This window comes from Thalassophryne amazonica, chromosome 2 (genome assembly GCF_902500255.1).
Source record: "Thalassophryne amazonica chromosome 2, fThaAma1.1, whole genome shotgun sequence".
NCBI lineage: Eukaryota > Metazoa > Chordata > Actinopteri > Batrachoidiformes > Batrachoididae > Thalassophryne > Thalassophryne amazonica.
In genome coordinates this window covers 39,575,156-39,590,897 of record NC_047104.1, presented here as the reverse complement: position 1 = coordinate 39,590,897, position 15,742 = coordinate 39,575,156, and the positions used below count along the sequence as shown (strand labels likewise).

The following is a 15,742-nucleotide window of genomic DNA, read 5'->3' as shown; positions in this document are numbered from 1 at the left end:
ACCCCCATTTTGTTGTTATCAGTCCCCATTTCACCCCATTTGGCTATAAATCGGTCACTCTTGATGTGTCTCACCTGCCGCTCAGTAATTAGTTTGGTATTATTAGTCACACGAGTTCAGTTCTTCTCTGCCGGTCAGTTGTGTCTGTTTGGAATTGCGCTGTTGTCAAGTTTTAAGTTACTTCTCTGTCTTGGTTTAGGCAGTTGTTTTTGGTTATCACTTTGTTTTGTTCCACCTTGACTGTCTTTGTGTTTGAATTTGGTCACTGTGGATTTTTGTCTCTCTACTAAAGGCTCCTGCTGCATTTATTCTTTTTGATGTCACCTTAGATTTTTGGTCACATCGCTACTACTACTACTCTTGTTGCATTTTTTGTCATTGGACTGTGTTTCACTCAAACTTTCATTATCACCTGGGGAATAAAACCCTTTGTACAACCCCTGGCAAAAATTATGGAATCACCGGCCTCGGAGGATGTTCATTCAGTTGTTTAATTAGGTAGAAAAAAAAAAGCAGATCACAGACATGACACAAAACTAAAGTCATTTCAAATGTCAACTTTCTGGCTTTAAGAAACACTATAAGAAATCAAGAAAAAAAGATTGTGGCAGTCAGTAACGGTTACTTTTTTAGACCAAGCAGAGGAAAAAAATATGGAATCACTCAATTCTGAGGAATAAATAATGGAATCACCTTGTAAAATTTTCATCCCCAAAACTAACACGTGCATCAAATCACATCTGCTCATTGACATTGACCCTATGTGTCTTTTTGCAAGGAATGTTTTCACAGTTTTTGCTCTATGGCAAGATGCATTATCATCTTGAAAAATTATTCCATCATCCCCAAACATCCTTTCAATTGTCCAAAATATCAACGTAAACTTGTGCATTTATTGATGATGTAATGACAGCCATCTCCCCAGTGCCTTTACCTGACATGCAGCCCCATATCATCAATGACTGTGGAAATTTACATGTTCTCTTCAGGCAGTCATCTTTATAAATCTCATTGGAATGGCACCAAAAAAAGTTCCAGCATCATCACCTTGCCCAATGCAGATTCGAGATTCATCACTGAATATGACTTTCATCCACAGATTCGAGATTCATCACTGAATATGACTTTCATCCAGTCATCCACAGTCCACGATTGCTTTTCTTTAGCCCAGTGTAACCTTGTTTTTTTCTGTTTAGGTGTTAATGATGGCTTTCGTTTAGCTTTTCTGTATGTAAATCCCATTTCCTTTAGGCGGTTTCTTACAGTTCGGTCACAGACGTTGACTCCAGTTTCCTCCCATTCGTTCCTCATTTGTTTTGTTGTGCATTTTTTGATTTTTGAGACATATTGCTTTAAGTTTTCTGTCTTGATGCTTTGATGTCTTCCTTGGTCTACCAGTATGTTTGCCTTTAACAACCTTCCCATGTTGTTTGTATTTGGTCCAGAGTTTAGACACAGCTGACTGTGAACAACCAACATCTTTTGCAACATTGAGTGATGATTTACCCTCTTTTAAGAGTTTGATAATCCTCTCCTTTGTTTCAATTGACATCTCTCATGTTGGAGCCATGATTCATGTCAGTCCACTTGGTGCAACAGCTCTCCAAAGTGTGATCACTCCTTTTTAGATGCAGACTAACGAGCAGATCTGATATGATGCAGGTGTTAGTTTTGGAGATGAAAATTTACAGGGTGAATCCATAATTTATTCCTCAGAATTGAGTGAGTCCATATTTTTTTCCTCTGCTTGGTCTAAAAACGTAACCGTTACTGACTGCCACAATTGTTTTTTCTTGAGTTCTTATAGTGTTTCTTAAAGCCAGAAAGTTGCCATTTGAAATGACTTTAGTTTGTGTCATGTCTGTGATCTGCTTTTTTTCTACAAAATTAAACAACTGAATGAACATCCTCCGAGGCCGGTGATTCCATAATTTTTGCCAGGGGTTGTAGTTACATTCATCCTTCTGTGTCGGCTGCCTTGCATTCTAGGGTCCAACTTTAGTCTGTGAGTGGATTAAATCACAACACACCCTCTCTCTCAACAAAGACTTTTTGTAAGTTATCTGGTAGCCCTTTGTTTCTGTACATTAACTGAGCTGCTTGAAATTTGACCAAATATGTCAGTTTTGCCAGGAGTTAATTAATAATGAATTAGTGTGATCATAGTAATCCGCCTTATGCACCATCCTGATGACTTTTTTCTGAAGCATGCATAACCATCAGAGTGAAGACCTGTAGGTGTTACCCCAAACTTCTGCACAGTAATTTAGATATGGCAGAATCCGAGAACAATACAGAATGTACAGTGCTTTACAATTCAGAAGGTGTTTTACTTTATTAAGGTTAAGATGTTGGGCTTGAGACCAGAAGAACCTCGGTTCAAATCCCCGCCTGACTGGAAGATCACTAAGGGCCCTTGGGCAAGGTCCTTAATCCCCTATTGCTCCCGGTGTGTTGTGAGCGCTTTGTATGGCAGGGTGAATGTGAGGCATAACTGTAAAGCGCTTTGAGCGTCTGATGCAGATGGAAAAGTGCTAAATAAATGCAGTCCATTTACCATTTACCCATTAATAATTGAGATGGTTCTAGAGAGTTTAGTCTGAACATATTTAATGTGAGGTTTCCAGCAGGTTTTTGTGATTAGTCATCACATCCAGAAATGTAACTTCCTTTATTCTTTCCACATTCACACCATCTATTTTAAATTGCATTTCACTATTTCCTTTATAATTTCTGAATAGCATACAGTTAGTTTTATCCATATTTAAGGACAGTTTGTTCATATCAAACCACTGAGCTGCTATAAATTCTTACTTGTACAAAAATATTTGTATCATCTGCCAACAGAACAAACTTTAGTATTTTTGAATTCTTACATAAGTCATTTATATAGAGGATAAACAGTTTTTGTCCTAATACTGACCCCTGGGGAACACCACAAACAATGTCCAAGCAAAATGACTAATCACCCATTTTCACAAATTGTTGCCCATTATTTATATAGCTCTTTGTCCACTTAAGAACCACCCCACAAACACCATAATGCTCTAGTTTCTTAATTATTATTTTGTGATCAATTGTGTCAATTTTTTTAAATTAATAAATACCCCTGTCGCAAACTTTTTATCTGTAGAGCTAGTGATCTTTATTAATTCCAGGACTGCCAATCCTGTGGATCTTTGTGTTCTGAATCACTATTGACTTTCTGAAAGTAGTTTATGTTAATCAATGAATTTATTCAATTCATTAGCAGTTTTGGTAAAATTTTGGAAAATTGTGAGAGTAAAGAAACAGGCCTGTAATTTGTGAATTGGTGTCTGTCCCTAGTTTTATATCATGGTATGACATTTGTTATTTTCATTTTGATTGGAAAGTTACCAGTTTGGAATGACAGGTTACAGATGTGAGTCAGTGGTTTAACAATTGCACCAATTGTTCAGTCAGTGGAACTTTTGTTTTTATGTTTATTAACAACAGCTATCATTTCTCTCTCTTCTACTAACCTTATTATTATTATTATTAACCTTAGTATTACCTTGAAATATTTTTTTCTTTTAAGGAATGTAAATTAAATTAAAAATGGTGTGGATTTTTTTTTCAGCGTAATGAATTTAGAAATAACTAATGATATGATTTGATGATATACATATTTTATTTGCTTTGAAACCTAAGATACAGAGTGGCAATCTGAACTGTCTGAGGATTTATGTACTGTAAAAAAGTAGTCAAACATCCATTGTGTTGTGTCCACTGATTTATGTAGTCTGTAATGAAGACATAACCTGGGTTAATTTCAGCATTAAAAATAACATGTATATCTTTGCATTGACATAACCTGCAATGGACCAGTGTCCCCTCCAGGTGGTGTCTTAGAGCCTCATTCTCTTCACATCAACAGGCCTCAGGGCCTATACAGGATGTGTTATATCGTACATAGTTGGCGGAGAAATGAGTGATCATTCTAAGAGTTAGAAACTGTGAAGATTCTGTACAAGTAACCAAGAGATATTCTTTGATATTTGGCTGATGAAATATTGACTATAGCTGATCGGTTTAATGTGGCAAACATTGCAAAAGGCTCTTTCTTCCAGGTATGGATCCAGGGTGGAATGCACCCCCCCCCCCCCCAACCACCACCACCACACCAGCCAAAAAAAGAAAAGATGCAAAAAAAAAAAAAAAATATATATATATATATATATAAAGATAAAAGAAAAGTAAAAAAAGAACATCTTACCTTTGATCACAAGACTGATTAAACCTCGCTCATTCCATATGTATGCTAAACTCGCGACCCACCCCTGCTTTCTTCTGTTCTCGTAGTGACTTTGGGAGGGGACAAAATGAAGACGGACTCTCCCTTGGAGCGGAACAACATTCACACAGTCTCATTTGTAAGTCCAGAACATTCTTATTTTCTTCCCATCTCTTTATCTGTATGAACAACTTTCCACTGTTATTCAAAGCGTTAAATCAAAGCTTTCTGTTGAAAAGGAAACTGATTATTCTGTCCTCACATCTTCTTCTACATCTCATCGTGATGCTTGATTATTATCATTTAGAGGTAGTTGGAGGATGGTGTCACGGTCAACGGTGACTCGATGACCTCTGGCCCACAACATGTCTATGCGGAATTCAGAGGGAGGACGTCCGCTTCTTCATACAGCAAATACCGCCAGAGCCTCAAGACACTCAAACTATTCCGCATTTTCTCTTCACAGTCAGTGACATAATTCTCTCCATCATAACCCTGACACGATCACCATGAGTCAGCATAATTTAAATATAACTTATAGTGAGCAGACTAAAATAATATCGAGGGTATAAGCAGACATTTGCAGGTGATGTGAATGAATGATTGTTTTCTGGAGTTTTCTTCATAAAAAAAAAAAAAAAAAATCAGAAAGTCTTAAGATTAAAGCTGGCTGATTTCCTTTAATCCACACATAGCCCTCTACCTGCTAGCTTCACAGTAAAATTATTTTATTGTGAAACAGAGTCAAGACATATGAGTTCTTAGCAGTATCTGGAAGGTTAACACCATATAGTAACTCTCTCAAACATTTGTGGACAAAGTTCTAAATAACATAAAACCATTAGACTATTTTATTGTATACTTTATACGTATACTCCATACATTTGAATGTTTGTTAAGAACATACTGTTATATGGCTGGGGGGGCCTGGCTGCCGGTTTGTTTGTCTTTTTGTTTGTAGGCTTGGCTTTGGGTTGTTTTTCCTTTTTCCCCTTCCCTGGGGTTTGATGGGACGGTCCCCTGGGGCGGGGGGGGTGTTTTGGTTGTTTTGTGTTTTGACTAATCACACATGTTTGGTTAAAGGCTGACCGCACAGGTGTAGGAACTCCTGGCCACACCTGTGCTGAGACTGTCAAACAAGGGCAAAGATGCAGCCAGTTCAACCAGTCTGTTGGAGGACGAACGCAGACGCGGTTTCCAGCCATGGTCCCTGGAGGGGGGTGTTTCTCCTGGGCCAGGTGTGTGTGGTCGCCGGGAGGCTTCCCGTGAGGGTGGGGTACTGTTATATGGCTGGGGGGGCCTGGCTGCCGGTTTGTTTGTCTTTTTGTTTTCCTCCCAGGTGGCGTGCATTTGGGACTGAGTGGCTGTGTTGCTGAGGCTGTCAGGACCTCACCCTGATCACCTGCGACTCGTCAGGACTCACAGCTGAGGTGCATCTGGATGGATTGGAGCATGTTGGCATTTAAGACTGGAGTGCACAGTGTGTATTTGCCAGAGACTCGACCTTGTGACCAGACGGGTGAGATCGTCGTCTCGGGAGCCATCTCATCAGCAGCGGATGCTGAGAAACGTCCAGGTTTGATGCACAGTCTGTGAAAGAGGAGGGGGTGAGGTCTCACGCTCGTCAGCACACTTCCTGAGGTACGTTAGATTTTGTGACTAACAGTTATACAGTCAGTAAATGTGGTGTCCCTCACACCTTATTGTATTGAGCTGTTTGTTAGTCATGTATCAGCTTCCACTGCGGTGGAGTTTTGTGAACTGGATGTTCCATGCCTGCAGGTTGGAAGCTGATCAGCAATCAAGCCAGGAAGTGTTTGCTGTTTGTACACCTTTAAGTGTTCTGTGTGTAGAGTGTGGACTCACATAATGGTTCCTTCTTTCACAGACTCGGTTGTTGCGGCCACCTGGGGGGGTGTCGGCGGGGTCCTTGGGTCCGAAACAGCTTCTGGCTCCGGACCGTTAGCGCTGCTGGGAGCGCACCACGCCAGACCGCACCTTTCTGTTATTACATTTTCACTGTTATGTATTAAATTCAGTTAGCCTTTGTACCGTGCTCTGCTTATTTCATACTGGGTCCTTCAAACGCTGGTCGGTTCTCCGAGCTGCGTCCGACACATAACACATACTATGTAATATATTCTAATAATTGTTGTTATTGTCATTAATTTTTTACGAGTGATTTTTTGTGTGTGTAATTTTCTTTTCTTTTTTTAATAGACCACACCCTCTGGATGGGGCAGGGTTTCTGTCTTTTTCCACATTTGTCTGGATGGCGCCTATGATGTGGGATATATTCAGGAATAAGCTGAACATGAATGCAATCAGTCTGTCTGCTCTGGATGGATCCCATGAGAGCGGTCAAAGGTCTGATCATCTCCCTGTTTTTCTGGTCTCCTGCATTTCTAAATTGTTTTGTTACACAGTTATTGCCAGTAATAGTGACACTGATGCTTTTTTCTACTTTTACCATGCTGACAAGACTGGTATTTGTTTGATGTATTCATCAATTTGAAGTGTTGAATTAGAATTTGACCACGTTTTCCTGAAACTTGAGTTTGATCTCTGAGAAAGTAGGCAACTGTAAATTGGAGTAAATTATGGTGCAGAATTTTTGTTGTTGTTGTTGTTTGGGGACTATGGCTCAGGATAGGGTGCCTTAATCCGGTTGTTAAGTGTGACGTAACGCATCATGTGATTTTCAACTTCTGACTCCAAACAAAAAAGGCGCGCTGTCATTAACATTGAGAACTGCACTGAGATGATCTGATCAGGCTGCACTTAAACCGTTGCACACAGACAACAGCATTAACATCGCAACATAAAACTCTTTGTATATTGTGCCTAAAACTCTCCTGGATATATTAACTAGGTTTTTAGACGTTGTTACTGCATTTGTTTTATGGAAAAATGTCAGACGCTCAGGTCGTTTCTGTTGCTGTGAGCTGCGATCGCTTCCTGTTCATGTCGTTCGGGGAGAAAGTGAAGTTTACACTTTAACGTCCTGTTTATTTTAATAAATATTTTTTTATTAACAAACATGTATATTTTTACCTGTGCATAATAAAATATGTAAAGTAAAAGAAAAAAAGTTTTAAGTGTTCTGACCATAGAACCAGACGAATGCGGTTAACGGAGGTGGAGGCAGAAAAGGGAGGAACGGAGGTTTGCGCACAATGTAAACACAAACTAAACTTAAATTGTAATCCTTAAAAGGATCAAACAGACTTCACTTTAATTGTGAACTTGGAGGTCTTTGGACCCGGAGACAGATTTATCTCGTGATGCGTTACGTCAGCGCTTAACAACCGGATTGAGAGTGATGTCAACTCAGAACATGGCGCCATTTTGGTTTCAGCTGTGCTGAACTACTGAATAACGCTTTAATGTTTTCAACATTTTTTTAAATTCATTTAACCACATACAGCAACACATCCAGATACAGCTGCTATCAAAATAAATATAAAAATAGTTAAGCTATCACATTTACAATTTATGATGATTTATTTAATTAATTTAAAGCCTGATTTATGTAGCTACAGCTAAGTAACTCCATGTCATGCAATGAGGTGTGTGACAGTTTTAAAGTCAGTCTTTTAATCACAGAAATGACTCCCATCCCACTTTCCTCAAATCAGCGAGTGTCAGCGCACTGAACTTTAATTTGTACCTGTGTTACTTTGCACGTCCAGACTGCTCTGGGTTTTTTAATGGAAATACATTGCGATCGGACGGGACATTTTATCCGATGTGAGCGAAAATCTGTTGTACAAAATCCATTATATACCGTGTTTATTACATGGAAAACAATACAAAAACTTTGGGACTTTTTTTGTCCAGTGACTGCGAATATCTGGTTTATACGATGACGGTTTAGGTGAGTTTTACTCTACATGGGACTGAACAATAAATTTACCTCTCAAAGCTTTGACGATGATGTCGGCTTCCATCCCAAACGGCTGACTTTATTTTCCAAAATTTTTCTTCTGTTCAGATCTGAAGGGGATCTGTACATCTTGACACCATTGTTGTGTTTATTTGTGCCTCCAAATGCACAGCAACTCGTCATTTTCAGCGAAGAAATTAATAAAATAGCTGGATTTACATGCAGAGAGATTAACAGCAAACACTATTTTGAACCCAAGATGGCACCATGAGTCTCTTGACCGGGTTTCTTTCGACTCGTCATGTTGCCACTCTCTCATTTAAGGCACACTAGCATCCAGTGTATCTGCCTGCATGATCTGTGTCAGTGTGAGACCTTGATTGACACCTTAGAATCATACCATTTGCCACCAAAGGACATGGCCCTCAGAGCTCTCCAACAGTTTTGTCTATTCCAGTCTGGGTGGCCACAGTCCATGAAGAGCCAATAGCTGCAGCCTCTTTGTCACACTCAATGATTTCAACAGGTGAATGGCAGCCTGAATGTACAGTCAAACTAATTAAAGACATCAAATCAAATCACATCAAATCAATTTTATTTATATAGCACCAAATCACAACAAACAGTTGCCCCAAGGCGCTTTATATTGTAGGGCAAAGCCATACAATAATTACAGAAAAACCCCAACGGTCAAAACGACCCCCTGTGAGCAAGCACTTGGCGACAGTGGGAAGGAAAAACTCCCTTTTAACAGGAAGAAACCTCCAGCAGAACGAGGCTCAGGGAAGGGCAGTCTTCTGCTGGGACTGGTTGGGGCTGAGGGAGAGAACCAGGAAAAAGACATGCTGTGGAGGGGAGCAGAGATCAATCACTAATGATTAAATGCAGAGTGGTGCATACAGAGCAAAAAGAGAAAGAAACACAGTGCATCATGGGAACCCCCCAGCAGTCTAAGTCTATAGCAGCATAACTAAGGGATGGTTCAGGGTCACCTGATCCAGCCCTAACTATAAGCTTTAGCAAAAAGGAAAGTTTTAAGCCTAATCTTAAAAGTAGAGAGGGTGTCTGTCTCCCTGATCTGAATTGGGAGCTGGTTCCACAGGAGAGGAGCCTGAAAGCTGAAGGCTCTGCCTCCCATTCCCAAAGACATGCATCCACTTGTGTGTTTGTAGTACATGGTGTGTTGGCTCTGGTCTTCATCAAGGACGGTGCTCAAAAATGGTTTCCTTCATCCTCTTTGCTGAAGGCATTATTTTGGTTATTTCTATGGAAGGCAGAATTTGATCTTCTCTTTCATTTTCAGACTGTGAAAGGTGGTGTTTCAGTGGCAGGACAATTAATTCTGCCACCATCACTAATGGGTAGTCTTCTACAGGATGGAGAGCCAACGGCAGCCCTGACTGCTCAAGATGAGGTCTCATCTGGGTTGCATGCATTGTAAGGGAGTGCCATCTCAGACATTACTCCTTGCAGTTAGTCAAGTGACACATAAAAAAAACTATAGGGAGATAAAGATGGACTGCAAGTCTACCTGGGAGGTCCCCAATCAGGACAAAAAACAGTTCTGTGAGGTGACTGTTGCGGTATCTTGCAGCACCAATGTGAGCTCCCAAATCTGCTTTGACTATCCTTCTACTCAAGCCTGTAATTCCAGAGGAAAAAAGCATCCTTTGTCACTGACAAAGAAACCAATCGAGTACAAAGACCTGAATCCGGATCAGTTGTACACAGAATGGTTTGGCTATATGGGATATACTCAGGAATAAGCTGAACATGAATGCAATCAGTCTGTCTGCTCTGGATGGATCCCATAAGAGCAGAGAGTGTTGTAATGGAACCCATTACAACACTTCTTTGAATACTGTGAAATGCAGTGTTTCAAACATTTAGAATATTTAGAGAAAATTAAGTTATTTTGTCAGTCATTTGTTGCTTTATTTTTAATGTATATATGTATTGCATGTTTACATTTTGGATTTGGTTTTAATGCTAATACTACTACTATTACTACTGCCAGAGACCTTTACTATACTGTAAAAGTATAGTAAAACCATACTGCAGCTGGACATGCTCATGGCATGTCCAGCTGCAGTATGGTTTTCTATTTTCTGATGTTTTCCTCAATTTTGGCCTTGTTCTTTGTTGTGATTGAGTGTTACCATGTACCGTTTTTTTGTGTTCTCTCCCAGTTTGGATTGTGCCGTCCAGCCTTTTGCATGGTTTTGTGTGTGCGGCCGTCAAGTGTGTTTGGTCATGTTCTGTCCCCCCGTGTGTGTCTGCCTGCCTGCGTCCCAAGTCCTGTGTGTGTGTGTGTTGGGGGGGGGGGCATGCTCCCTGTGCATGTGTGTGTCTCTTGCGTGTGTGCATCAGTCCTGCATGGGTGTGCATTCTGTCTCGTCTGTCTCTGATGTCCCTGTATGTGTGTACAGAGGCGTGTCTCCTGTGCATCTCCTCTGGCGTGTGTCTGCACCTGTGGTCCTTGTCTGTGTGTTGTGGATGTCCTTCTCTTCCATGTGAGTGCTGCCTGCATTTGTGTGTGAGGTTGTGCATCCCTGGGCAGTGTTTGCCTGATGTATGTGCGAGTCTGGTTTTCTGGTTCGTGTCTGAAATCCGATGTGTGTCTCTGTGATATCTTGGCTGTGTGTCCGTGTGTTTGTGGTTCATGATCTACACTCCCCTGGATGTGTCATTCTGTGTCCAGCCCGTGATCTGCAGTCCCTTACGTTATTGTTATTGCTGTTGTGTTGTTATGTTGTTCTCCCCTCCCGCTCTGCATCTCAGATTATTGCTCTTGTGTTATTCTTGTTTTTGTTGGGTTGCTTTGTATGCCACAGGTTTTATTTCGTGTGTAATTATTGTCAGTGGTGGGCACAGTTCTGCTAATCAGCTAATTTTGAAAACCATCAGCGGACCACTTAGCTTCCGCTAACTTGTTTTGCTGGCATAATGAATAAAACTTAACGGTAACCCCCCCCCAGCAGCCAGTCTGCTCCACTTTCTTCATTTGGGGGAGGGGGCGGTGGGGGCGAGCTCACAGCCGTCTGACTACGTAGGACAGAAACTCTGGCTCGTTCTTCGTTTTTGGGTTTGTGATCGCTTTTGATTTTACTCAAAGGCCTGGGCGGTGCTTCAACTCAGAACTGGCTTATCAGTAGCCGACAGTTTAGCTGTAACGTCCGCTAAATTTTTTGCGGTTTATTAGTTTAGCATTATAAAAGTTAACTTTTCAGTTAGCGGATTAGCGGTTATCAAAGCTATCTTTTTGGTCAGCTGTGCCTACCATTGATTATTGTGTACATCTTTGACCTTGTTTTTGGGTTTTGCACTGCTGTGGTTCTTGATTAATGTTTAATTGTTTATCTCAGTTTATGTGCCTTTTAGTTCCAGGGTATTTTCATATTGTTGTATACTTGTCGTTGCATGTGACGTTTTGCATTTGATTTTATTTTCCATGTGTGGTCTTATGTCTTTTTCCCTTTTGTGATTTCATTCTGATTGGTTCCCCGCACCTGTTGTTAATTTGTCGGTCAGAGTATATATACCTCACCTGTGCTTGCCACCAATCTGTTGACTTTTTGTTATGGGTTGTTCGTCTGTGTCGTTGGGTTTCCTGGTTTGTAAGTACTGTCAGTTGGATTATCCTCCACTGTGTTCCTGCCACCTGCTCCTGGATCTCTGTCATCCACCATGTCTCTGTGTGTTGAAGTTGGTTCCACATTGGTTAATTGAAGCGCAGTGTTTTTTTTCCTTTGCTTTTTGGGTTTGAATTGACTCTGCTGTAGCTCCCAACTGTTGGGAAAGTGTAGTGACACAGACCCACAACAGGGGGCGTAAATGAACGGACAATGGATAAGCCAAAATATAACAATTTAATGTTGCAAACTGTTCACAATGGAATACAGACAAATGCAGTTTGAGAATGATAGTCATTTATACGAAAAGTGACATGTGGGCAGGCTAGAGGATAGAAGACGTCCATCCAGAGTGGAGTTGCTGCCTGGCTTTTATGGTGCTGGTGATGATGAGTGACAGCTGGTGCTTGTGGATGAGTGACAGCAGTCACTCCCGGTTGGTCCGGTGCCCTCTCGTGCCTGAAGCCCGCACTTCCGACAGGGTGCCCTCTGGTGGTGGGCCAGCAGTACCTCCTCTTCAGCGGCCCACACAACAGGACCCCCCCCCACGGGCGCCTCCTGGCGCCCGACCAGGCTTGTCGGGTTGTCGGTGGTAGAAGTCGGCCAGGAGGGCCGGGTCCAAGATGAAGCTCCTCTTCACCCAGGAGCGTTCCTCAGGTCCATACCCCTCCCAGTCCACCAAGTACTGGAACCCCCGGCCCTTCCGACGGACGTCCAGGAGCTGGCGTACTGTCCATGCCGGCTCTCCGTCGATGATCCGGGCAGGAGGCGGCGCCGGTCCAGGGGTGCAGAGTGGTGAAGTGTGGTAGTGCTTAATCCGGGACACGTGAAAGACAGGATGGATCCGCAGTGAAGCTGAAGCTACCAGCTTCACTGCGGCCAGACTGAGGACTTTGAGGATGGGGAACGGTCCAATAAATCTGTCCTTAAGTTTTTGGGATTCCACTTGCAGTGGGATGTCTTTGGTGGATAGCCAAACCTCCTGCCCGGGCTGGTATACAGGGGCCGGGGAACGCCGGCAGTCTGCATGGGCCTTGGCCCTCATCCGGGCTTTCAGCAGGGCAGAGCGGGCAGTACGCCACACCCGCTGGCACCTCCTGAGGTGGGCCTGGACCGAGGGCACCCTGACCTCTCCCTCCACAAGCGGAAACAATGGGGGCTGGTACCCCAAACATACCTCAAATGGGGAGAGGCCGGTGGCAGATGGCACTTGGCTATTGTGAGCGTACTCGATCCAGGCCAGATGGTTGCTCCAGGCCATCGGGTGCGCGGAGGTCACGCTGCGGAGAGCCTGCTCCAAATCCTGGTTGGTCCGCTCTGCCTGTCCGTTCGTCTGGGGATGGTACCCGGACGAGAGGCTTACGTTGTCCCCCAGTTCCCTACAGAAACTCCTCCAGACTTGCGAGGAGAACTGGGGACCACGGTCGGTGACCACCAATCCCATGCAGACGTACGACATGGTGGACCAGGAGGTCTGCTGTCTCCTGGGCTGTCGGGAGCTTCGGGAGGGCCACGAAGTAAGCCGCCTTGGAGAACTGGTCCACTATCGTGAAGATGGTGGTCATGCCCCTGGGACAGCGGGAGGCCCGTGACAAAGTCCAGGCCGACGTGGGACCAGGGGCGGTGAGGCACAGGTAATGGCTGGAGGAGTCCCTGTGCCCATTGGTGGTCAGCTTTTCCCCTGGCGCAGGTGGTGCAGGCCTGGATGTACTCCCAGACGTCGGCTTCCATAGACGCCCACCAGAAGCGCTGCCGGACCACTGCCACAGTCCTTCGCATCCCTGGGTGACAGGAGAGCTTGGAATCGTGACAGAAGTCCAAGACCACAGCTCTGGCTTCTGGTGGGACGTATAACTTGTCCTTCGGGCCAGTTCCCGGGTCCGGGTTCCGTGCCAGGGCCTCCCGGACGGTCTTCTCCACGTCCCAGGTGAGGGTGGCCACGACAGTTGACTCGGGGATGATGGTTTCCATGGGATCTGACAGCTCGGCTTTGACTTCCTCTTCGTGAACCCGGGACAAGGCGTCAGATCTTTGGTTCTTGGTCCTGGGGCAGTAGGTGATTTGGAAGTCAAAACGCCCGAAGAACAGTGACCAGCGGGCTTGCCTGGGGTTCAGACACTTGGCGGTCCGGATGTACTCCAGGTTCCGATGGTCCATGAAAACCGTGAATGGAACCGCAGCTCCCTCCAACAGGTGTCTCCACTCCTCAAGAGCCTCTTTCACCGCAAGGAGTTCTCGATTGCCCACGTTATAGTTTCGATCAGCCGGGGTCAACCTGCAGGAAAAATAGGCACAGGGGTGGAAGAGCTTATCGGCCTCCCTGCTCTGGGACAGCATGGCTCCTATCCCTGAGTCAGAGCCATCCACTTCAACAACAAACTGGCGGTTAGGATCGGGCTGCACCAGGACTGGCACAGTCGAGAACTGGTGTTTCAACTCCCTAAACGCGGCTTCGCACTGATCCGACCAGGTGAAGGGGACTTGGAGGAGGTCAGGGCTGTCAAGGGACTAACCACCTGACTGTAATCCTTAATAAACCTCCTGTAGAAGTTTGCAAAGCCGATGAACTGTTGCAGCTTCCTACGGCTTGTTGGTTGGGGCCAGTCTCTCACCGCCACCACCTTGGCCGGATCAGGGGTCGACGGAGTTGGAGGAGATTATGAACCCCAGGAAGGACAAAGAAGTGCGGTGGAACTCTCACTTCTCGCCCTTCACAAACAGCCGGTTCTCCAACAACCGCTGCAGGACCTGACGTACATGCTGGACATGGGTCTCAGGATCCGGGGAAAAGATGAGTATATCGTCCAGATATACGAAGATGAACCGATGCAGGAAGTCCCGCAAGACGTCATTAACCAAGGCTTGGAACGTTGCGGGCGCAATGGTGAGGCCGAACGGCATGACCAGGTACTCAAAATGACCTAATGGGGTGTTGAATGCCGTCTTCCATTCGTCTCCCTTCCGGATCCGAACCACTGGAATGTCTGTATTTGGCACTCGGTCAGCAGGAGGAGGCACTGCAGCAGCGCCCTGTGTGTGCGCTTCCACCCGAGCGGTGAGAGCCTCCATCCTCCAATTGAGTATAACGTTCTGCTCGGTTACCAAGTCCAACCGAGCAGTGAAGGCGGTTAAGATTTGCTGCAGCTCACCTAACACGCCTCCTGCTGGCGCCTGTGCACCTAGTGTTTCCATTGGTGGTTCATCCGACGGTTGATGCCCCTCGGGATCCATGACGTTGGCCGAGATATCCTGTTGGGAAAGTGTAGTGACACGGACCCACAACAGGGGGCGTAAATGAACGGACAATGGATAAGCCAAAATATAACAATTTAATGTTGCAAACTGTGCACAACGGAATACAGACAAATGCAGTTTGAGAATGATAGTCAATTATACAAAAAGTGACGTGTGGGCAGGCTCGAGGATAGAAGACGTCCATCCAGAGAAGAGCCGGGTCCCACACGGCTTCCACCGCCAACGGATCTGAAGAACACGGGAGCCGACAAGTCCTGAATCTCCAGGTGGCCACCGTCTCCAGCTGTCAGACCTGGTACTGCTGGCAGGAAGCAGAGACAGTTAATGGTGGGTGTGTGGATACACGCCCAGTAAATCCTCACTCACAGAAACAGTTCCTCCGGGAGGGAGCACCTCCACCTCCGAAATAGGAACACGATAGCAGCTCCTGTTAACCACTTATCTGGTTGGAGTGAGAGGCGAAGATGTCGCTTCTCTCACTACTCGTCAACCCAGCTGAAAGTGCACCACAGGAACACGGCTGCAAACAGATCACACGTAAGTCAACGTTCAGATACAGCAGAGAATATTACCTAGTTGGTAGATGATATCTCGGCAGCGAGGTGGAGTTGCTGCCTGGCTTTTATGGTGCTGGTGATGATGAGTGACAGCTGGTGCTTGTGGATGAGTGACAGCAGTCACTCCCGGTTGCTCCGGCGCCCTCTCGTGCCTGAA

At 44.6% G+C, this 15,742-nt stretch overlaps 1 protein-coding gene across 1 annotated transcript in view; it reads left to right on the top strand.

Moving 5' to 3' along the window:
- The first annotated feature begins 4,595 nt into the window (after positions 1-4,595).
- Positions 4,596-15,742, top strand: part of abcc12 (ATP-binding cassette, sub-family C (CFTR/MRP), member 12) — a 133,078-nt gene continuing 121,931 nt past the window's right edge. Inside the window, 2 exon segments of the mRNA XM_034162832.1 lie at positions 4,596-4,720; positions 6,476-6,622. Of these exon segments, the coding sequence (XP_034018723.1) occupies positions 4,602-4,720; positions 6,476-6,622 (266 nt within the window). The 5' untranslated portion in view covers positions 4,596-4,601.